Below are 23,067 nucleotides of genomic sequence, written 5' to 3' on the forward strand. Positions count from 1 at the left end.
CAAGCTTTCTTTTTCTCATCTTCCCACAACCTCCACAAAGAAATTATCTTTATGCCAGATCAATCCTAACGTTGTATCTATATAGCATCAAATACAGTTCAACAAGAAATTAAAATATACGAAAAAAAAACAGGAAAGAAGCATAAAACATAACCCCCATAAAATGATTGATAAGTTAACAAGAAAATATATTACTTTCAATTAATATCAGTTAGTAATTCTAATTCGAGATAAGAAGAATTTATAGTATATAAGTGGATCCAAACTTTATCTTATAACTTAGTTTTGTAGGACTGAACCACTTTTTAATATCTATCAAGAGTCATCGGTTAGAGTATATTCTAACGAGATATGTCGTCAGTTAGATCTAGTGTGTCATTAGTTAGACTTAAAATTCACTTTTTTACTAACACAAAAAAGGCTTTCAAAATCCGTTATTTTTTACTTTTGATATCTGGCCAAATTCGACGTTATTGCGAGTGACGTTAAATTGACGTTGGAGGCAAAAACTGGTGTCCATTAAAATTAGACCATCCAAAGAGCATATGTCAATTTTGCATCGGACGAATTTATAGTATATAAGTATAAATTAAATATAGCAATTTTAAGTTTAAAATGTGAAAGACAATGGAAAAACTTACATGCGCCATAGTTGTATGAATGAGATATTTATATCGAATCTCTCGAAATCACCTCTATAACATTATTTTTAACGAAATGTACAATACGTTACATGCGAGACCAAATATTCTTAACTCTCCCACTACATTTGTAACAAACTCCATAATTATTAAATTTTTAACTCTCACAAGGTCATAACCTATCTATTCAAAACAATATTTTTCATAATTTGCAAACACATTCAAGAAGAAATCTAAAATCATAAATTCAATAAAATTTCAGGAACATATTTTACATTGATATTTGAAGTACACGAAATCAAAGTGATCACTTATGACTACAATTAAATATGCATTACAAGAATAACATAAAATAATCTCAATCAAAATTTTATCAAATTTATTCATAAGCTTCAATATACACGTTATAAAAAATTATGAAAAATAAATTTTCTAAATCGTCATATCGAATAATTCAAGATCTAATACAAACAATTAATATTTAATCATTTGTACTAAATCTCAAATAAGAACTAAGGTTCTCTCAATTTTTAACTAAACTTACAAAAAATATTAGTATAAGATAACAATACACGTAGTAATAATAAAACATCTAATTAGTCTAAAATTGATCAAATATCTAATTATAATTAAGATTACGATATTTAATGAATCACCTAAATCTTAAAACAAACTAATAATGAACCTAATTAATAATTAATAAAACATCTAAAATATTTCTTATCTAAATATCCATATTAAAACACATAAAACAACATAAAAATAACAAAACATGTAATAAAACCTACTAAAAAATTTAAAAAGTTCCTAAAATTACTAAAAAGATTGTTTAAGATAAAAATATAACAAATGTCATCACATCTTATCATCATGTAACCAAAATACAATGTATTTTCATCAAAAACTAACCTTACATAGAGAAGTGTTGAACGAAAGCACATAACTAGAATAGAGTAAACAACCTCAGCTTAGGGGTCTTGTTGTTGTGGACGGAGAGTATGTTGGGTACAAACAAAGTCTCATATAAGATAAAATAAGAGATGAACATGAGTTTATATACACATAGATACCTTCATTAGTAAAAGATCTATTGGAGTTATACCAAAAACAAATCTGTGAAGGCTTGATCCAAAGCGGACAATATCTTACCAGTGTGGAGATCTATATGTATATGTATGTGGTGAACCTCCCTACATAGTGATCTTGGAGGCTTGAAAACACACTAAACACAATAATCATTTGGTAAGAAAAAAACACTTCATATGCATTATAACAACTACAACATAACTCAAGGGAAACCAAAATCACCTTTCGAGCTTGTCATCGGAGTCACTGGGTTTTTTTTATACGTTTTTTGTGTTAGTATTTAACAAAAAAAAAAAGAGTCAAAGTTAGAAAAAATTTCACTTGAATTAAAATTATGTAAACAAGTTAATAAATTACTAATGTGGATCAAATTAAAGTTACTCTAGTAGCTTAATTAATTAAATTAAATGGTCTAACAGATTAGTTTTCTAACTAATTATGGAATAACAAATCCTGTTTACACAAACATAGAAATAATTATAAAATATTCAACAAAAGTCTAATACAATATTAGCTATTTAACTTCATATTTATTTATGACTTTGTACTTTTGAAGAGAAATAGAAATACAATGACGAGTTTGTCAACACAGAATTCAATATTAAAATTGAAATGCCTACCTTTGTACGTAGCTAACCTTTCTATAGGATCTATAATTAGTTACTAAGTAGCTTGGCTTCTTAGATTAGCTTTCGACCTTACACTTAAACAATTAAATGGACTACTCCTAATTTTATATCTTTTCACATAGTAGTCTTATGTCATTACTTCTATAATCTATTTTTTTAAAGAATGTTCCATAAGAAGTGCATTCACAAAAATAGATAAATTTTCTCTTAGTAGGCTTGTGTCTTTCTAAAAACATAATTCTTTTAATGGTGAGATTTCAAATCCATTCATAAAAAAAATATTAAAATTTTTTAAAATTAAATTATATTTTAAAAAAATAAAAATTAAATTTTCTAGACTAAATTTGAAAAAAAAACTGAAAATTTTTAAGAAAGAAAATTTTAAAAATTAATAAAGTAAATTAGAAAAAATATTAATGATAAATTAGTTGGATTACTTTCATTAAGTATTGATACTATCGGTAAGAAGATTTCTTGAATAAATCATCAATCATTAATCATTTACAGAATTAGAAGTGTGTAAACTAGATAAATCATAAATCAATAAATTATTTTGTCATTTTTAATTTAAAATATGATTCACGAAAGATCTATCAATTTTTCTAAAGATAAAATTCAAAATTCCCTTAACATTTTTCATGTGTCTTGCAACAATCACTTCAAAATATTGGTTTATTTAAAAACAGGAAAAAGTTTTGAAATTTATGATTCTTCAGAACACGCGATTTCACTATTGTTTATTATTTATATGCATTCTTTTTTTTTCATGTGGGAGACTGTATGTGGATCTGCTCTATACATAGTGAGTGGGTGACATATAAATTAAAACTCACAGACACACTGTTTTGGAACAAAAGAAATTCGCAAAAGTAAAAGAGAAAAGAAAAAACGTTCATTTGTTTTTTGACGGCAACAAATGTTACTTAAGGCTGTAAGAAAAGTATTACAACACAAGTAAAACAAATTTTAGGTTTGATTTATGGGACAGAAGAAGAGAAAAGTTGGTGGCTTGCAATACAACTGCTACACTGTCCTCATATTTTTAGTCATGTCTTCCATTAATTTTAATCGCGACTGCCATCAAACCCTTTGACTAGTTTTCCTCTATCATCAAAAGTTTCTTCTCATTGCTGGGTATCTCATTAATATCACTTAATATCTTCATGATGATGTGAAATTTCTAAATCATCAATTTTATTTTATTAATTAATTTCACAAAATTATATTAATCATAGTTTGTTGGAAGTCTCACATTATGAAATAAAGCGATTTTATAATATTTAAGCGAGTGCGAATCTCATCTTATAAGTTAGTTTTATAGGTTTGAGTTAAGCTTAAAATTCACTTTTTAACATTATATCATAGTCATGCGTTAAAGTCTATTATAGTAAGATTTATTGTTTGTTCGGCTTACTGTGGCACCCATTATCGAGATATCTATTGTTTGTTGGACATATTATTTCACTCGCCATTAGATCACTCATTGATGTTTAGTTTCATGTTCGAGATGTATATACCTCGATGGTGTGTTAAAAATATCATATTAACTAGAAATAAGACGATTTTATAGTATCTAAGTGCAAACTTAACCTAACACGATGAAATGAAATTAAACTCAAATCCACCTCTTAAGGTAGTTCACTTTTTAAAAAATCTATTTGTTTTCCAGATTTATTGTGCCATCAATTATTAGAGCATATTCATAAATTATAAATCCTTATTGTATTTGTTAGTAATTTAAAGTGTTTTGAAAGTGATATATTAAATGAAAACGAATAAAATGATTAATATATAAATAGATTTTTCAATATTAAAATTTTAAATTGAAAATTATGTCTTAATATTTTATAAATTTATTGTTGATTTATTGGTTTCAAATATCTTCGATTTCTCTGTTAGAAAGACCTTACACCGAATACATAATAATGTAATTTTTTTTTTGGTTCAGGAGATAATATGTAACATGTACAAGAGTGTGTTGAGGTCAATGTTTATTTGCTATCTTCTTAATTATGTTGAGCCGTTTATCCAGTTGGAGGTTAAGTGTGATTAGAAAAACACAAGCAAGAGAAAGAATGAATGTTGATGCACAACTTCACTTTATTAATAAAGTTTGATTAAGAAAAAAGTGAATTATAGTGGTTGGTAATGCTGTCAACTAATTAACTGTTTCTTGTAGTTATGTGCAACGTTGTAACTTTGTATTACTATATAGTGTGCTCAAATTCAATTATTTTCCAACGTCAAATTTTGGATTGGACGATGGCATTCGGAATCAGTGTCAAGCGTTGTATTTTAGCTTTTGTTCTTCTTTACGTTTGTGTCTTTGGGAAAAACTTTGGTACGCCATTAACAAGATTAGATGAAACTGTCTTTTATTTTTTTGTTGCGTTTCACGTATTAAGCCATAATTTGACACAGTATATGCTGATGAGGACGGGTCGGAGGGAGAGAATGGTGGCGAGATCGGTGGTGGATTCGGCGGTACTGGTGGTGGGATCGGTAGTGGTGGAGGCGGGATCGGTAGTGGTGGAGGCGGGATCGGTACTGGTGGAGGCGGGATCGGAGCTGGTATTGGTGGTGGTGGGATCGGAGCTGGTGGTGGTGGTGAGTTTGGAGCCGGTGGTGGTGGTGGTGAGTTTGGAGCCGGTGGTGGTGGGGTTGGAGATCCTACTCAATTTTTTTCAAAAGCCTTGCAATGTTTCAATGATAGATATGTGAGTGCCTAAACTGAATTTTACGTTTACTTTTCAAGGAGGCATTTAAAAAAAAAAAATCAATTTTTATACTCCTTTTTTTTTCATTTTTTCTTCTATTCTTATTTTAAATATTCCTTTCACGCCTTCATTTCAAAGAGGTGAGATAGTTTTCATTAGAGTATTGACTATGAAAAATGTAAGAAAAAAAACACTATCATGAAAAACGAAATCCTTTATACTTAAATTAAAAATTATAAAATTTTCTGAAAAGGCTCTTATCCAATGACTTCATTCCTAATTCTATTATTTTTAATTAATTTTAAATAATCACAAAGAGATGGCTAATAAAAACATCTCAAATAATATATTAGTAACTCAACATTTATTAATTAGCAGTCTGAAATACTTCATTTGAGGTATAATTGGGTATATATTATTAATTTTTTTCTAGTAAATAAAAAAAACTTGAATATCTATTATATAGAGATTGATTGAAATCCTAAACATATGACAATCCGAAATTATGTATAATTTTTTCTTCTCATGTTTATAAATTTAAAATTCAAAACTATAGAGTTAAAACTTGAAGGATACATAAAAAAAATGTTTTTTTAACAACTCTTTTTTTTACAACTTTTTTGAAACGCCTGTGTAATGTGATTGGTTCGTTTTAAACATACCAGCCATTAAAACACTGACACATAATTTATTGTCATTGATAAAAAAAATTATTAACGTATCTACTAAAAGCTGAAAATATTTTGGAGTGCATGTAGTGAATATTTTTTCAAAGATGGGTAATTCTTCTGATAGAGTTTGATATTTGAGTGAGGGGTATCAGATTTATAGCAGGTGTGAAGAATCATGCAGATTGAACGAGAAAGGAAACCTGAACGTGCCTAAAGAGAAAACTGATATGTTCTGCCAAGGACCATGTCTGTCAGAGACCAACTTGGTCCTCAATTGTCTGAATAACGTTTTCAGCAACTTCATATTCTACAACAAAGCAACCATCCACGACATCAGAAACACAATCGAAGCTGCATGTAGCTATGGCTCTCAGAGAGGTACATCTTTTTCTTTAATTATTGCACATATACTAAGATTGAAGATTAAAACAACTTCATGTTTCATGTCTGTATAAGTTCATGCAGTTCAGTGCTGTAAATTTCTGTAACCTTTTGGTGATGCAGGAAACTTCAATGTGGCAGAGCACATTCAGAATGATGAAAACAAAGCTTCTCCAAAGGCTACTACTAGCCATGCTGTAATGGGGCTTGCTGTTATCGTAATGGGACGAGCTCTGTTACCTCCAAATTTCACATAAAAACTATGCTCATAACAGTTATCTATGCTTCTCAGTTTTATGTGTAGTTAATCACTCATATGATATGTAGTATAATAACCTATACATGGGAAAATAGTAGGTATTTATATACGTATATGGAGTTGTATGTATTATGTGTGTGGAACAGATTAATGATATATAATATATGAACTGTTTCGTAGAAATCTTATTGTTGACTAGAAATAATACAAATTCAAAACATAAAAATGAATGCAAAAAACTAGGGGCATTCCGAGAATCGAACTCGGGACCTCTCGCACCCAAAGCGAGAATCATACCACTAGACCAAATGCCCGCGCTTGCTATAATAGGTATTATTTATTATATTTTCAATGTTTTTGTATTAATTTATCTACAATATTATCAGTTCTGAAGTACTATTTCTCACTTTTTATATCAAAAAAAATATTACCTGACCTGACCTTTAATGAAAATTTGATTTTGAAGTGTAATTTTCAAAAACCAAAGATTTGGAAACATTTTGTCCCCTAGAAATTGATATGCTTGTACAACCAAGGTAATAAGGTTTAGGTTAGTTTGGTAAAATTTTCTGGTGGCCAGCTTAGGAGAGAGGCTTTGTTATTCAATCAGAAATCTGGAGTTTCTGGAGGGTGAATAAATGAGAAAGTTGTGCAGATTGCATTAAATAATGTTTTGTATGTTTTTCAACAAATTATTTTACAAACAAACTTAGATTAGATTCATTTTTACTACTTTATGAAAACGTCGTTTTTTCTTTTCACCATTAAATGCTATAATTTTGTAAAAGCAAACTAAAACCAAGCTAGGGTGGTGTAAGGATTAGAGTTTGCTAACCCACTTAAGCCATACACATTAGGTTATATTTCATTCAGTTTTAGCTCAAATATATCTATCAAACTATGTGCAATGCCATGGAAAAAGCAGCAGTTTCATCATCCAAACAACTATCAATAATAATAAAGACTTGATTATGCAAGCTACTTCTTCTATAAATGAATTAATATGAAGACAACATTTCATATTCAAACAGCCTCAAAATCAAATCATTAAGATGTTTACAATTGCAAGATTTCAGTGACAACATCATCAACCAAAGAATTAAATATTTGGTCCACAACCTCTGATCCGAGTTCAGAGGCATCAACCTCATAATCTAGCCATCTTCCATACTGGCTGCTCATGTCCTTGTCCACAAGCTCATCCACCATTGAGTCTCCCATTCCTCTCCAACATGAGATCTCCTTGTACACATCTTCTGCCAACCATTCTTTTCTTTTCACCATTTCAAGCCCTTTGGTCCACATTTTGAATCCTCCACCTACATAACGCCTGCATCTCAAGTCCAAACATTCACTCACACAATCAAATGTAACTTTCCTTCTTATCCTAGACTCCTCATCACACTTAAACCCTCCCTTCCGGCCTTCGAACTGTTTGAATATATGAGAATTTATAACATCACTAGCATGGCCAAGGGAAATATCCATATACATCAACTCAACATTACTCAATATATCTTTCACATAATCCAACTCCCACGTCCTTGAGCTACTACCAAACCTTGTGACACTACTTGTGTGCTTCATCATATTCCCAGCTGAGGTTGAAGAAGCGGAATCGGATAACTCAGCATCAGTTTCACAAGCATAGAACTTCCTTGAAAAATTCAAGCCTTGAACTTCTTGAGCTTGAACAGATGACCACAACTTGCTTCCTGAAAGTTGATAGTATTAGCATTCCTGAATCATGAAATAATTAATTTCAAAATAGGTAATTAAATCCCATATTTAGCATAAAACTACCTTCTGTACTAGTAACATCTGTGCTCAATGAAGATTCACAGCTTTCAATTGAAAAAGAAGGCTCGAGAACAGAGATAGGACTTGGGTGTCTGCAATTGAGTAACTGTGGTTCCATCTCATCAATCTGTAAACAACTTGAGTTAATCACCTACTTAATATGCAGAAATCATAAGGAATATTCCATCAGTCAGTAGAATGGTGGGTGATTAATACTGATATATTCAATACATTGGACTTGTAATTGCCTCAAAAAATAGCTTTTTCGCATTATGAAAGTCAGTTGTTTATCATAAGATTTAATCACGCATCCAAGTTGGCTAAAAGTACTGATTACATAATAAAACCAGCTGCAACATAAAACCGTAAGAGATGGACGATCATTTCAAGCAACCAAGCACCAAAGGAGACCAGAGAAATTGAATGTCATTTCACTTTATTCGCGCATAACTGCATTTCTCAGCTACAATGTACTTCGAAGTGAAATGCATATTTGTTTTATGTTTACCTGTAACTATATTTCCTACGAAAATTAATTTTCTTGGCAAACAGGCAATGAATCTATATCTTTTGTTTCTTTTATAAACAAACAAGCCTAACTTCTTATTTTTATTTGGCCCTTTAACAAGTGATCCTATACTGTCCTAATTAACAATGATTGAACGAGAAACACAATAAAAGAAAAGTAATAAGAATTAAAAAGAAATTTGCCACATACCCATGAGTTCTGCTTCAATGATAATTCAGGAAGACCCCTGAAGGAGATGTCTGAATCATAGTTGTTGCTTAACTTGTCTGTAAAGAATACATCTTGGTCTTTTTTCTGTTGGAACATTGGATTGAGGTTAACTACATTCAAGCCGGTTACTTGATCATCTGATACAGTAGGCTGCTTCACTTTAGAAGAGTCATGACAAATTGTTCCCATACATGTTAATTCTCTCAATTTCTGTTCCAAAAGGACACCCAAGGCATCTCCACCACCAATCAAATTGTATCCTATTGGGGACCTTGTATTGTCTGGGTCAAGCAACACCCTTTTAATGCGTTGATCCAGGGAAAGACCATTAGTATTTTGGGCAGCTTTTCCAGATGTCTCAAAACCTGGATTGCTCCTAGTTAATGGTGTGGTGAATGTGAATGAAACTACATCCATGTCTTTCTTTTTTACATCTTCAGCCCAACTATTTTGTTTATTACTCACTAGGTTAGACTTAGCAGGGTTTTGAGTTTTTTCAATGAACAAATTGTCCACAACCCTATCATTCCAGTCCTTGTCTGTAGACCTTTTCTTTCTAGGAAAATTGTTTGTGCTGGTGTATAAGACTTCCTTTTCACTATCAGTCACCTCCATAGCTGACTTTCTGGATCCAACTCTAGATTTTGCAATGGATTTATTACTGGAGCTTCTATGACGTCCGTAAGGGGAATCCCCAGTCAGAACTTTTCTACTGTGGGAATTGGTCGTCAATGGCTTTGATGGTAATTTGTCTTTGTCAGTAGAATAATTCTGTTTCAGATTATTCTGTCTGAGAGCACCAGATGAATTCTGAGTAGAAGATTTCTTGTGAAAATTTTTCTGCACGCTTCCCTTCACTGGTTGGTTGGATTTCAAGTCAGGATTCTCTTTCTGGGCCGTCATACTTCTTCCACCAGTCGCACTCAAACCTTCCCTTCTTTGAACATTCACTTTTGCTTGGATTGCAAGCGAAATGGACTTCCCCTTATTATTCTTCAAAGAAGAAACTTCTTCCTCGTGTGTAGGAGATTTGATGGACATATCCACAGATCCATTCCAGCTTCTGTTCAAAGATTGTCCTTTGAGATACTTGGCAGCATTTGACTCGACCGATCTTTGACAAGATACGGAAAGCCTGGCCATTCTTTGAGAAAGTTCTCTTTTCTCTTTTAGATCTCGAGTTCTAGAGGTCATGGAGGATGGCCTAATTAGAGGTCCCTTTTGTGAAGCCTCCACCTTATCTTTTAGTTCTCTCACTCTCAGTGGTGCTGATGAAGCTACCAGAGGTGTCTTAGCCCTGTTACCAGCTTGGGAACCAGGCTCAATAATTCTTGCCGCAGCCTCCATTATATATGCAGCATTATTGGTGGGAACAAAGCTGGGACTCTTGATGGGGGACAAAAGTTTATGGTGTGTAACAGGAATTGATTTAGCTGATTTTGGAGGCAACACTTCTGTTTGGAACTTTTCAATTGGCCTGGTAATGGCCTTTTGCGGCTTTGGCTCAATGAAGCTCCTAGATGAGCCCGCAACCTTTTCAACCAGCTTTCCAGAACATGGGGTCTGATAGTCATGCTGGTGACCAAAATTTTTCTTGAAGTACTGAGCATCTTGAAGGGACCGGGTATCAAAATATGGGGTAGCATAAGGATCAGAAAAACTTGAAGAAGGCAAGGAATCTAATCCCATAAGCCTGGCAACAACACTAGGAGCCCTTGTACCAAATGTTTCATCATCTGTAACAGATGAAGCATAACTATGATCACAACTTCCTCTTAGACTTGCCCCAACACCACTTTCATCTTCATCAACCTGTGAGAATTAAACAAAGTAACCACAAATTTCATAACATAAACATATACATAGACAAAAACATATGAATTTGCAAGACATATAATACCAGATAGGAGGACTGTGTCATTGGCATTGCCACATTGTAATCAACTCTTCTTCCCTGCTTTAAAGTCTCTGCAGATGATTCCGAAAGAAAATCACCAACAGTTAAACACAAAAATGACTACACCGATAAAATCTTGGTGTAACTAATTCCAAAAAAATTGACAAGCGAAATAAAAATTCCAGTGTGTTCTATGAATACAGTAAATTTACCAGGCAAATCTGGCTTGGCCGGAAATAATTTCTTACGGGACTTCGACGTCCAGTCAAACAACTGGAAAAAACCACCAACATAACCTCCTCCACCTTTCGTCCCTTCTTTTTCAACTCCCATTTTCAAAGCAGAATGTAGTACACCTTCAACACACAACAACAAAGCCTCATCCCACTAGATGAGACCAGCTACATGGATCACACAACGTCATTTCTCTCCCATAAAGACAGTAAACCTTCATGACACATCAGGAAAGCATTAGCATGAAAGGTTAACATCATTAGTCAAATGATAAAAAAGATTTACTGAATCTAACATGGTGAAATATTAAAGGAAAAAACACGCATATACATATGGGACTATTAACAGGGAACATCATAACCAAAACTTCAAACAAACACAATGACCACGATTTGAATAGTATGGTTCTCTGTATCTCTAGATCTCCTTTGGAGAAAAGCAATCACATAATAGTGCACCAAACCTAAAATCCACTGCATAGTTCATATTTTGCTTATGTAAATCTCCTTTTTGAGAACCAACCAGACAATTAATAGTCCAATTTATCTAAACAAAATAGTATCATAACTTTGTTGGTGTTGCTAAACCTGAAAGTAATCATATTAAGTTCGAATCAATAGCAAATAAACGTCGATAGCCTGGTTCAACTAATTAAGAAGAAAATTCTAAAGATCCAGAGAAAAATTTTGAGTCAACCCAAATGTGGAAAAATAGCAATCCTAATAATTGATCATTGTTCGAAAAAAGCAAAGGTTGTTTGGATCTTAAGTATTTTACAAAAGTCCAATCCTATAGAGTCCTGTTGATGGATTCAAAAGTTCGAACAAAGACATACAGAGGCTGTGATTACACACAAGCATTACCTCTCACCAAAATGAATCAGATATAAAAGTGTTTCCCATCAAACAACGAATGGAAAGCCCAAAAACACCAAATTCAGGCCATTCAAAAGATAAAAACTTGAACAGAATCCAAAAACTAAAAATAACACACATGATGACAAAAGAGTACCAACAAGTAGAAAAGAAAGCGGCCAAATTCAAACGCAAATCAGAAAGGAAGAAGCCAACGACAATAACCCATTAAGAGAAATGAAGAAAAGCTGCAATCTTTGGAGACTTACGTTGAAACAGCGAGTTTGGTCAGCTAAGCATTTGAGTGGAGTGAAAGGGAAGAAGCACGCACCCACCGCAAGAGCATTATATTGTTTCACTGTGAAAGACTTAGTTGAAGCAACGAAGTGGGTAATCACAGAGAAATTCAAGCAAACGGAAAATTTTTGGGGAATTGGGAGAGAGAGAGAGATGATAGAGAGAGACAGACAATGTTTGAAGTGTTAATAAATGGAGACAGGGAAGAGAATTTTATTGCATGAAGTAGTAAATTTAAAATTTGCTTCAAAAATTTAAAATATTCATATTTTGAAATACGTTTGGATTAATATAAATTAATATAAAAGAGAGAGTTTATAACGTCTCTCTAAAGAGGGATGGGATTTCAAATTCCAAACGGGGAAAAGGGTGGTCCAAAGGGAGCTTGATAACGTCACCGAATCTCTGGATTTCGAGGATTGATTCACCTATTGCCAAATGACACGTGTACCATCCCCATATTGGAATGTGTCCTTCAAATATAAGGCAGGTGAAATAGTGGGTGGGTTCACATCTGTAGTTCTGTGTTGTCTATTGGTTTATATAAATAAATAAAAAAATAAAAATTTTAAATATTACTTAAAGAATACAAATAGTAAATAAATTTGTAATTTAAACCATTAATATCTACAAATAAATTAAATTTCAATTTTAATTACCAGAAAATAATTTAATATACATAAAACTAATAGTTCTCTCTGTTTTTTAATTACAGTTAATTAATCAGTTAAAAATATTAATATATACATTGCACAAATAAAAATGAAATAACACTACAGTAAATAATAAAATGATGTAAAAAGTATGAGTTAATTTACCATGTTCTTTTCTAACTAGATGGATTAATACTTCATCTAAAATATAAAAGTCAACTCATCTCAACCTATTTTTGAACCAAAATAATCAAGTTAGTCCATTCTAACAATTAAATAAACAAATTCTCAGATGCAACTAATAATATGCATAAAATTAAAAAGAAAAAAAATAATTATAATTTTTAAAGTGTGTTTGTCTTATTAATTATGACAGGTTTATATATATTATTTTATCCAAAGATTTAACAAAAAACATTATTTGGTTTTATTAAGATATGATCTTAATATAAGATAAACATTAAGATAATTTATTTGTTGACATGTTATTTATATATTAATCAGAAAGTTGATGCTTTGTATTTTCATATTTTTTTAAATAAAAGATAATAGTGATTATGACCTAATAATAGTATTGAATGATTTACAGTGTGTTACGATAGATGTAAGTTATGGTGTGTTATGATGACGAAGTGTGTCTAATTATTTTTAGAATATGGGTATTTATATCTTTTAACTTCAAATATAGTTAAAAAGAAAATAAGAATATAATGTTATTTTAGACATTGAATTTTGTTTTACATTTTCTGTTTTAAAATAATCAAAGTAAAAAAAAAGTATAAAATTAAAATCATAGTCTATAAATTTGTAAAATTTTCGGAATTGTTATCGAATTTTGGTAATTTTTATTTCTTTTCAAAGCGACTTCCTTATATTCTTTATTTAAAAAAAAAACTGAAACGTATAACCCAAATTAAAAAGTCAAATCTGCATGTGAATTTTCAACACCGTTTTTTTTTTCCTAAATTTGCACACATTCAGTTCTAATTTTCTAACACGCTTCTTACGGTTATAAAAATTATCTTTTGTTCTGAAATGCAAAATCTTAAATTACCTACAAAATTTATGTTTCGGTAATTCGAATATAATTTTTAATCATTTATCATTTTTTGTTATTAATTACAGATTTTTTTTATGAGCTTAAATGTATTTATTTTTTGTAATATGATTTTAGATATGAGAAGCTAAGATTAAAATTTGATTTCGATTTTAAAAGTAGAGAAAAATTAGTAGAAATATAAGTACAAAATGAATTTAAATGACCATAATAGAAACCAATGTTGATTATGCTGATTTACTTGAGGAACGAAACTGCAATTTCAAGGCTTCAATTAATCAGGTTAATGGCAAAATGAAAAATAAAAAAAAAAATGATTTTGAGTTTAACGCTTGTGATGTTAATTGAGAAATTTGAGTCACTCGTATACTTCTATGAATTCAATTTGATATTAACTTATCGAAACACTCATCAATACTATCAAAATTTAAAAAATATATTATTAAATCAAATATAAATGTTTATTATCATATTTTGATGTTACTTAGTGTGAAGAATGTACTATTAAATTGTAAGAATCTTATTTTATAAATTAATTATATAAGATTAAATTAGTAATATTTTTATTTATTAAAAAATACTAAAATATTTTTCAAAATGATAATATAAATAAATATATTAACTTTTATATTTTGTTTACCTTATACATAAAATAATTATAACATAACAGGTATAATAGTAAAATGTAAATATGTTAGTTTTTCTTTTTTCACTAGACTCGCCTAAAAACCAATTGGAGATGCTAAATTAGAGAGATAAGAAGAAGATAAAAAAGTAAAGAATATACATGAAACTCAATTAGATATTCACGAGTACTAAAATAACTCGTCATTTCCTCCAAATTTATTGATTATTGAAATTTTCAATTCACCAATTTATTTTTTATTGTTACGAGTAATATGTTAGAGTGGTGGGTTAGAGAAGGGATAGATTGATCTACTACTCTATTTTTTTAAATTAAAGTTTAAAATAATAATTTTTAAAATTATTTTTTTAGTAATATTTTATTTAAAAATATAAATAAGTTGTGATAATATTATAACTTAAATTATTAAAAATATTTAAAATTAAGTTATTATTAATTATAATAAAACATATTAATGTAATAAATAATTATTATTTTAAATTATTTAATCAAAGATATTAATTAACCAATTATAAATTTTAAAAAAATCATAATTAAATGTGTTTGTAATATATATATATATATATATATATATATATAATTTAAAAAATAATTGATAAGTTGGCTCACTATTTAATAAATAGTTCAAAATTTTCAATTATTATAAAAGAAAAAAGAAACCAATTTATCATGTTCCATATTCGACGCATAGACAAATCGGAGAAACTCGTATTGTCATACCTAGTCTTATGAAATTGATTTAAGTTAAAAAACAATTTTTCTATTTTCCTTATTTTTAAAAATAAAAAGTTGGTTATATTAATAAACAAAAAAAAAAAGTTTTTTGTTGCCAATTTTGAAGTTCCCATTTTCAGATTTCTTGGATACCTCCCATGGTGGCATTCTCTCTTAAATGAAATCTTGACATTACAGTGGATACCTCTGTGGCATTTATTAACAATTCAATAGTTTCAACGTCTATTTTGACTTCTTTATTTTTTATTTTTTATTTCAACTTGCTTCTTCTTTATTTATAAAAATATAACAAGAAAAGGAAATATTAGTGACGTCACTAATCATAAAAATATTTATTAAAAATTGTAAAACTAAGATCCATAATAAAGATAAAGGTGAAACTATAAAGTCTAAACAATACCGAATGTGAACACATAAATAGAACTTTTATTATCTTATACGAAATAATTCTTTTGATAACAAAATATATATATATATATATATATATATATATATATATATATATATATATATATATATATATATATATATAACAAAAAAGAGAAAATGGTGTACTTATTCAGTTGAAAGGTGTAAATAAGAAAACCATAAAAGTTTTGGGTTACAGTTAATGGTCCAGTAAAACATTGAGATATGTAATATCAAATCCACAACATATTAAAAAAATCAATTATTTTGACACACAAATTAATACAATCACATCACAATTAATTATCAGAACTTCATCACACTAGAAAGGATATATTAAAAAGAAATTGAATTATTCAGAAAATATTATTTTACAAAAAAATATCAAATATTTGATAATTAATTTTGATATAAATCAAAATAACCATTATAATTAAATTATAAAATATATTAAACTCGATTTTGATTGAATTAGGACTCATTTAAATCCAACCCAATTATGTTAAATATAGATCTATTCCAACTAGAATGAATATGTATTCATCCTGGTTCTGACCATAGTGCACACTAGTTTAACTTGAATAAATTAGTTCAGGATAACTCGACTCGATTAGATTTTATTTGATTAAACTCGACTTGAACCTAAGTCGTCTTTGTTAAACTTGTGTGCAATAGATTTGGTTCGATTTGACTTGTCTTAGTCTTGATTAGACAAGGTCTAACCTAGTATGTATGAAACTAGAAATGATTCGAGCCTAGCCTCTCTCGGCTAAAAGTGGGTCCACCATAACTCAAACAAAAATGGTTTCGTCTTGACTTGATTGAATGTGGTAGGTTATCTCTACTTAGCTTAATATGAGTGTGAAACCAACTATGTTTAACCTAGGTTCGAACATACTCAATTCGATCTAGGACCAAACCAACTCAACTTGACCTAGATATAAACTAAATCATTTCAAAATACACTTGGACTTAAGCTAACTTGACTTGACTTGGATACGTGTCTACTTGACTCAAGTTAGGCCTAGATCGACTCAACTTAACCTATACTTGAATTAATTTATCTTGACTTTAACCTAGGTTGAGTCAACTCATCCATTTATGAATCCAATTTAATGTTATCTTATTTGGATTTGGCACAATATAGCATTTCATAACTTTTAAATAATATTTTTAAATGTAAATTGAAAAAAGGTTTTGCAAAAGTAAAATAAAAAATCTTAAAAAAAATAAAAAAATATTAATATTTATTTTTTTAACAAATATTAAAATAGTTAGTTTTAAATTTAGCGATAATTGAAATACTTTATAAAAAAAGTTTAAAATTTGCTGTATTTGAATGGTCTTATCCAAATAAAACATTTGAAAAATGAAATCATTTGAAATAGAATTAGTTTAAATTTAACGTATTTAATTTATTAAAGATTATAAAATTTCAAGATCGAGGTATTTCAAAGGTTATTATCTGGGAATTAATTAGTTGTAGATTAGGAATAAATGATGAGAAGAGGTAGAATTATTTGTATCTTGTGTAAAGAGATGACAACTTAAATTACGCATCAAGTGTATCTTGTTTCTATGAGTTTGTAAGTCGAGTTTGTTAGTTAGTTGGCCAGGACAGCTGTTAATTAACTGTTCTTGGTAGTTGCTTTTTTTTTTAATAAATACCAGACTTCTGTGTCTAAGAGGGTGTTGATTTTTGAGATAATTTCATAATACAATTTCATTATGTTTGAGTTTTACTTTCCTTTCTCTGCTCACCTTCATTATATCTTATTGGGTCGTTCTCGGTCAGTCACATACGGCATTGATACCGATCGGTTGTGACGCTCGGTGCAAACCCTCGGTTTTCTCTTGGTTTTAACAGTGGTATCCAGAGCTTCAGGTTCGTGACTTGGGAGCTTCGTGTTCATTTAGGGCTTGGTGGAAAGGTGATTGAAGCATAAAGAACATCAAGACAATGTTTCTTGGTGGAAGATCGTGGGTTAAAGAATGGCCAGCAGAGATATGTCTGTTAATCTACATGTTCTCACAGACAAGAACTAGAGCAGGTGGAGCACACACATGTGTGTATTGTTTCGTGTTCAAGATGTCAGCAGCGTGATGGAAAGAGTGGTTTCTGCGTCTGATTTGCGCAACACTGAGAAAGACGAGTTTAAGAGGAAATATGATAGAGCCTTGCTGATTATCCATTAGTGTGTGGACGATATGCATTTTGAGAAGATACAAAATGCGGCCTCAGCAAGAGAAGCATGGAACATCTTGGTAGGTTGCCATGCCGGAGGGAAAAAAGTGAAGAAGGTGAAGCTTCAGTCGTTGAGGGGACAGTACGAGCACCTACTAATACAGGATGGTGATAAGGTGAGTGAGTTTTTCAGTAAAATACTCTCAATTGTTAACCAGATGAAAAGCTGTGGTGACACTATTACTAATCTCATGGTGATTGAGAAAATCATGCGGTCACTGCCCCCGACGTTTGATCATATTGTGGTGGCAATAGAGGAGTCGAGAGATCTTGAAAAACTCAAAATAGTGGAACTGCAAAGCTCTCTAGAGACGTATGAAATGAGGATGCGGGAAAGAAACCCCATCAAACGCGAGGAGCAGGCGTTGAAGGTTCAACACGTCAAGAATGAAGAGAAGAAGACATTCAAAAAATGGAAAGGGAAAAATGATAAAGGAAAATGGAGAAAAGATAGGAACAAAGATGACCAGAATGAGTCTTCACCAAAGGATGAAGGCAAATCTGAGAAGAATTTCCACAAGAAGGACAAGAGAAATATTGAGTGTTTTAATTGTCACTGGTATGGGCATTAGGCTAGTGAGTGCTATGCTGAAACGGAAGAGCAGAAGAAGGGTCAAGGAAAGGAGGCCTACGTAGCTCAACTGGAGTCTGATTCAGAAGAACCAGTCATATTGATGACAACTACATCTAAAGTAAGTTCAACCTCTAAAGACAAACTGTGGTATTTGGATTCGAAATCATATGACCTGCAACAAAGATTGGTTGGTAAATTTTGCTGAGACCGAGAGGAGTATGGTGAAATTTGCTGATGACAACACCTCGAAGGTAGAGGGAGTTGGTGATGTGGTTATCAGAAGAAAGAATGGCTCGCGTGCCATTATAACTGGTGTGTTGTTTGTGCCTACAATAACGTACAATCTTCTGAGTATTGGCCAGTTAATTCAAAAAGGATTTACGGTAGTAATAATAGACTTCAATAAGGTTGAAGTGTTTGATAAAAAGAAAAACCTGATCTTGAGGAGCAAGATCTCAAAGGATAAAACATTTCAGATCAACCTAGTGAAGTCTGCAATGAGTGAAGAATTTGGCAAGATCATTACTAATACACGAACTGGTGACGAGGAAGGTTTAGTGCACGTAGCTATGTTTGCATGCACAAACCCGATCGGTCAAACCGGGGACAAAGATATGTTTGCATGTGCAGAACCGATCGGTCAAACCGAGGCCTTGAAGAAGTCCGTGTGGAAGGAGAAAAGCGTTGAAGTGAATGCTACCAAAGAAGCATGGGGAGTCGGTGTCACTGGTGAACCGAGACATGGAGAACAGTTCGGTCACGTCTTTCAGTCTGGGAGTCATAGGAGAACCGAGACATGGCGAACACCGTTCGGTCAAGTCATTCAACCACACTCGACCTCAGCATTCATTCAATCGAGCAAGGCGTCACTCAAGAGCGTCAAATTGGCAACCGCACTCAAACCGTTCGGTCATGTCACTCAATCGCTCTTTCGAACCGTTCGGCCTTGGTCGCACAGCTCGCGCAAGTTGGCATCCGCCTTAGTCATGTAATTGGCACGAACACACCGTTCAATTGTCTCAACATGGTGCGCGAGATAGGCTGGCAAGGATGGGTGCTACCTCCCTAAGTGCTCGACTTAGAGGGGTGTGTAAGTTTGTAAGCCGAGTCTGTTAGTTAGTTGGCCAGGACAACTGTTAATTAACTGTCCTTGGCAGTTGCTTTTTCTTTAATAAATACCGGACTTCTGTGTGTAAGAGGGAGTTGATTTTTGATATCATTTCATAATACAATTTCATTGTGTTTGAGTTTTACTTTCCTTTCTCTACTCACCTTCATTATATCTTGCTGGATCGTTATCAGTCAGTCGCGTACGATACTGATACCGATCAGTTGTGACGCTCGATGCACACTCTCAGTTTTCTCTTGGTTCTAACAGTTTCATCTTGTATCACACTTTAATATTTTTGTCCTCACGAAAAAAAAACGCTAAACACTCTTTAATGATTTATGATTCTAATATTAAGAAACAAAATGATGCATAAATATGTTAAATGTTTATTAGTATTTATTTTAACAAAAAAAAAAAGAGAATATTAACAAACTAAATCAATACTATTTTGTATGTGTATAATATAAACGTGTCCAATTATATTCTGAGTTCTTATTAATAAACTATATTGTTTCCTATAAATTAATATATAAAATGTTTATTAAATTAAATAACTAAATAATATATTGTACATGTAGATCTAATATAAACGTTTTCTATTTATTACACAGCACGTTCTAAGTATTTGACAGAAGGAGATGAATTTCCACTTATATGTACGACACAAACCAAATTTTATTAAGAAAAATATCAAATTACGAGAACAAATTACGCATTTCATGAATACACTTAAAGTGAAAAGCAGAGAAGAGAAAAACAAGGCAAAATCACGAAGACACAAAAACTGAAATGGTAAATTTGAAATTGAATCACCAAAGCAAAAACACAAAAAAAAAATCAGTTTTCACTTCTGGTTTTAGGATTGTTCTAGCATAATTTGGAGTAATTGGATTCAATGTTGGAGATTCTTTTATTTTATTTTTTTATGATTATTCTATCTGAGTTGAACCAAAAATCGTTTTATGATAGATTCTTGCGATCTACATAAGAAAACAAGGCAAAATTGTTGGTTGTGTAGCTTTCTTTAAGGATTAGCAATTATGGGTCATTGTCCCATACTTTTTCTTCGTCAACCATGGTATCTTTCTCAGTGATCCATTTATCTCCGTTTCATAAGAGTTGTCCTTTCCCACGCACCACTGCCTCTTCATTTCTGACTCTATCCGGTTCAGATATTTTGTGTACCCAGAAACCACCGTGGACGGCGGTGCATTACTTGTACATCGACGGCGACGAATATTTTCGCACTGCATGCCCCAATTGCTCACATACCCATGACCCACATAATGACCACATTCCATCTCCTCCATCTTTCTTAAACTTCTGGTGTAAATCTTTCACCGTATATTAATGGCAACGACGGTGGTGATATACACCAAAAAAAGAAAAAAAGATAGAAAGAGAAGATGAGAATGATTGGTGAGAAACATGGTGTGTGCATCTTAAAATTTATATGGATGAAACAAAATTCTAAAAGTAACAATTAAAAGTAAAGACAATTATAGCTTAGCTATATGAATTTAGAATGATTTAGTCACAAACGTGAAATCATGAAGTTGATGTTTTCCGAATTTGGTGAAATTCTAAGGCGTTTGTTTAGAAGAACACAATATATATTTAGAAATAAGAGGCCTTGGCAACTAGGGCAAATATAAGGGAAGGATCTACTTTGAATTTCTCTAGGTTCAATATTTAGTTTCATAGGTTTTTTTTTCTTCTAAAATTTCTCTAATAAAACCATTTTGAATATGAAATTTAATACTTAACTTTCTTTTATCATTTAGAAAGTAAAAACAATAAGTTAGAACCTAAAAAGTAGAACTTTTGAATGTTAATTAAATTATAAAAATCTTGTCAAAAACATGTAGTTGGCTAAATCTCCTTATAACACAAGATGGTCTTGAAACTATAAAGGTAATATTGTAAAAAATGCACAAGTAACCAAACATGTATCATCCTCTTCTTGCTCTCTTATCTCTGCAGCCAATTGTAAAAGTACAAAAGAATAGAGAAGAAAATCAAACATGACATTAGAAAGAAATAAAGAAATTTAAGGTAGCTTGTTCTAGAGAATTCCAGACCATAAATGTTGTTCCATCACCAACATACATACATATATTTTTCTCTTTCCCTATAACGAATAAAAACAAAAAACTGAAATCAAAGTTTTGGATGGCGACACCTGATGATAGTTATTTATTTACAAAAACAAAGACATATTACACATAAGATAACCTAACCCCCTTGATACAAGAACAAAATTATATATATAGGGTTGAGATGAAATTCCTTAATTCCCCCATAAAATATATATATATATATATATATATATATATATATATATATATATATATATATATATATATATATATATATATATATATATATATATATATATATATATATATATATATATATAATAAGAAGAAAGTATGAACAATAATAAAGTATGTAGCTACAGAAAGAGAAGAAAAGGTACTATATATGAATCATGCTGTTAGGAGCCAAGCCAAAACATCCCTATCTTGTAAGGGCAGTGAAAGTGATAAGCACAAAAGTAGTACTGGGAAGGTTTTGGTCCATATTCAACTTCTCTTACACCTGCCAAATTCCTTGTCCCTAAAATTCAAAGCTGTATTGTTAGCCAAACTCAAGTTAAGATCAACACCACCATTACCATTACCATCACCATCACCATCACCATCTCCATCTCCATCACCATCACCATCATCAATAATATTGTGTACTTCTCTCACTGTGCCAATGCTAATTGCACTTGCACCCATTGGCCTCACTAACCCAACCCTATGATAAGCTCTCTCATCAGTGTCCCACGAGAGCCACGGTGGCTGAGCCCGGTCACGTGGACCAACCAACGGCCTTGATCCTCCTTGCGGGACCACGATCGGAGAATGACCCGGTGGTACGAGCCGTTGATGGTAGCGAAAGTAACCGAAGGGTGAGAGAGCAGCTTTCTGGCGTTCTCTCTTGTGAGCGTTTTGGTGGCCACCGAGAGCTTGTGAATTGGCGAATTCACGGTAGCAGAAGTGACACTTGAATCTCTTGTAAGGGCAATGAGGAGGAGAAACGGCGGTGCTTGCTGCCACCACGTGAATCTCTCTGTAACCTGGTGGGGTTAATGGAAAACCAAAGAGTTTCAACGTTGTTGATGAAGAAGAAGAAGCCTTACCTTCTGTACTGTCATGAATAGGGTTTTCTGATGCACCACTCATGCTGCTTTCCTATGCTTCAGTGGATTTCTTCACTCATCTTCTGCCTGCATATATAGCAATAATAACCCTATTTATCATAATTAAAATAGATAAATATCGTACGAGATTAATTAATTTTTGTCTGCTAAAGTAGTGCACACTGTTACTTAACCAGAAAACTCATCATTAGTATGATTCTTTAGATTTTTAGTGTAAACAGT

At 31.6% G+C, this 23,067-nt stretch overlaps 3 protein-coding genes and 1 non-coding gene across 4 annotated transcripts; 1 reads left to right on the forward strand and 3 right to left on the reverse strand.

The window, feature by feature from the left end:
• Window positions 1-4,577: 4,577 nt before the first annotated feature.
• On the forward strand, window positions 4,578-6,567 carry LOC108322283 (uncharacterized). Its single transcript, XM_052875803.1, has 4 exons — window positions 4,578-4,697; window positions 4,778-5,073; window positions 5,897-6,122; window positions 6,249-6,567. Exons 1-4 carry the CDS (start codon window positions 4,619-4,621, stop codon window positions 6,380-6,382), a joined length of 735 nt encoding a protein of 244 aa, XP_052731763.1. The 5' UTR covers window positions 4,578-4,618; the 3' UTR covers window positions 6,383-6,567.
• Window positions 6,568-6,626: 59 nt separating this feature from the next.
• On the reverse strand, window positions 6,627-6,698 carry TRNAP-UGG (transfer RNA proline (anticodon UGG)). The gene has a single exon. It is a non-coding gene; the product is annotated as a tRNA-Pro (tRNA).
• A 684-nt stretch (window positions 6,699-7,382) lies between these two features.
• Window positions 7,383-12,395, reverse strand: LOC108322221 (uncharacterized). The gene is made up of 6 exons (XM_017554242.2): window positions 12,178-12,395; window positions 11,033-11,268; window positions 10,824-10,891; window positions 8,903-10,735; window positions 8,188-8,311; window positions 7,383-8,099 (listed from the first exon to the last, which is right to left on the reverse strand). Exons 2-6 carry the CDS (start codon window positions 11,151-11,153, stop codon window positions 7,441-7,443), a joined length of 2,805 nt encoding a protein of 934 aa, XP_017409731.1. The 5' UTR covers window positions 11,154-11,268; window positions 12,178-12,395; the 3' UTR covers window positions 7,383-7,440.
• A 9,736-nt stretch (window positions 12,396-22,131) lies between these two features.
• Window positions 22,132-22,867, reverse strand: LOC108322245 (uncharacterized). Its single transcript, XM_017554269.1, has 2 exons — window positions 22,354-22,867; window positions 22,132-22,253 (listed from the first exon to the last, which is right to left on the reverse strand). The coding sequence occupies exons 1-2, from the start codon at window positions 22,865-22,867 to the stop codon at window positions 22,132-22,134; spliced, it is 636 nt and encodes a 211-aa protein (XP_017409758.1).
• Between the last annotated feature and the right edge of the window lie 200 nt (window positions 22,868-23,067).

Source organism: Vigna angularis, chromosome 4 (assembly GCF_016808095.1).
Source record: "Vigna angularis cultivar LongXiaoDou No.4 chromosome 4, ASM1680809v1, whole genome shotgun sequence".
Taxonomy (NCBI): domain Eukaryota; kingdom Viridiplantae; phylum Streptophyta; class Magnoliopsida; order Fabales; family Fabaceae; genus Vigna; species Vigna angularis.

Excerpts from the sequence above, each read along its gene's own strand:
- LOC108322283 (XM_052875803.1), top strand. The coding sequence starts at position 4,619 with ATGGCATTCGGAATCAGTGTCAAGCGTTGTATTTTAGCTTTTGTTCTT. Across the intron at positions 4,698-4,777 it reads TGTCTTTGGGAAAAACTTTG|TATATGCTGATGAGGACGGG; the intron begins GTACGCCATTAA and ends AATTTGACACAG. Across the intron at positions 6,123-6,248 it reads TAGCTATGGCTCTCAGAGAG|GAAACTTCAATGTGGCAGAG; the intron begins GTACATCTTTTT and ends TTGGTGATGCAG.
- LOC108322221 (XM_017554242.2), bottom strand. The coding sequence starts at position 11,153 with ATGGGAGTTGAAAAAGAAGGGACGAAAGGTGGAGGAGGTTATGTTGGT. Across the intron at positions 10,736-10,823 it reads TGACACAGTCCTCCTATCTG|GTTGATGAAGATGAAAGTGG; the intron begins GTATTATATGTC and ends TAATTCTCACAG. Across the intron at positions 8,100-8,187 it reads AGATGTTACTAGTACAGAAG|GAAGCAAGTTGTGGTCATCT; the intron begins GTAGTTTTATGC and ends ATCAACTTTCAG.
- LOC108322245 (XM_017554269.1), bottom strand. The coding sequence starts at position 22,867 with ATGAGTGGTGCATCAGAAAACCCTATTCATGACAGTACAGAAGGTAAG. Across the intron at positions 22,254-22,353 it reads TATTATTGATGATGGTGATG|GGACAAGGAATTTGGCAGGT; the intron begins GTGATGGAGATG and ends TTTGAATTTTAG.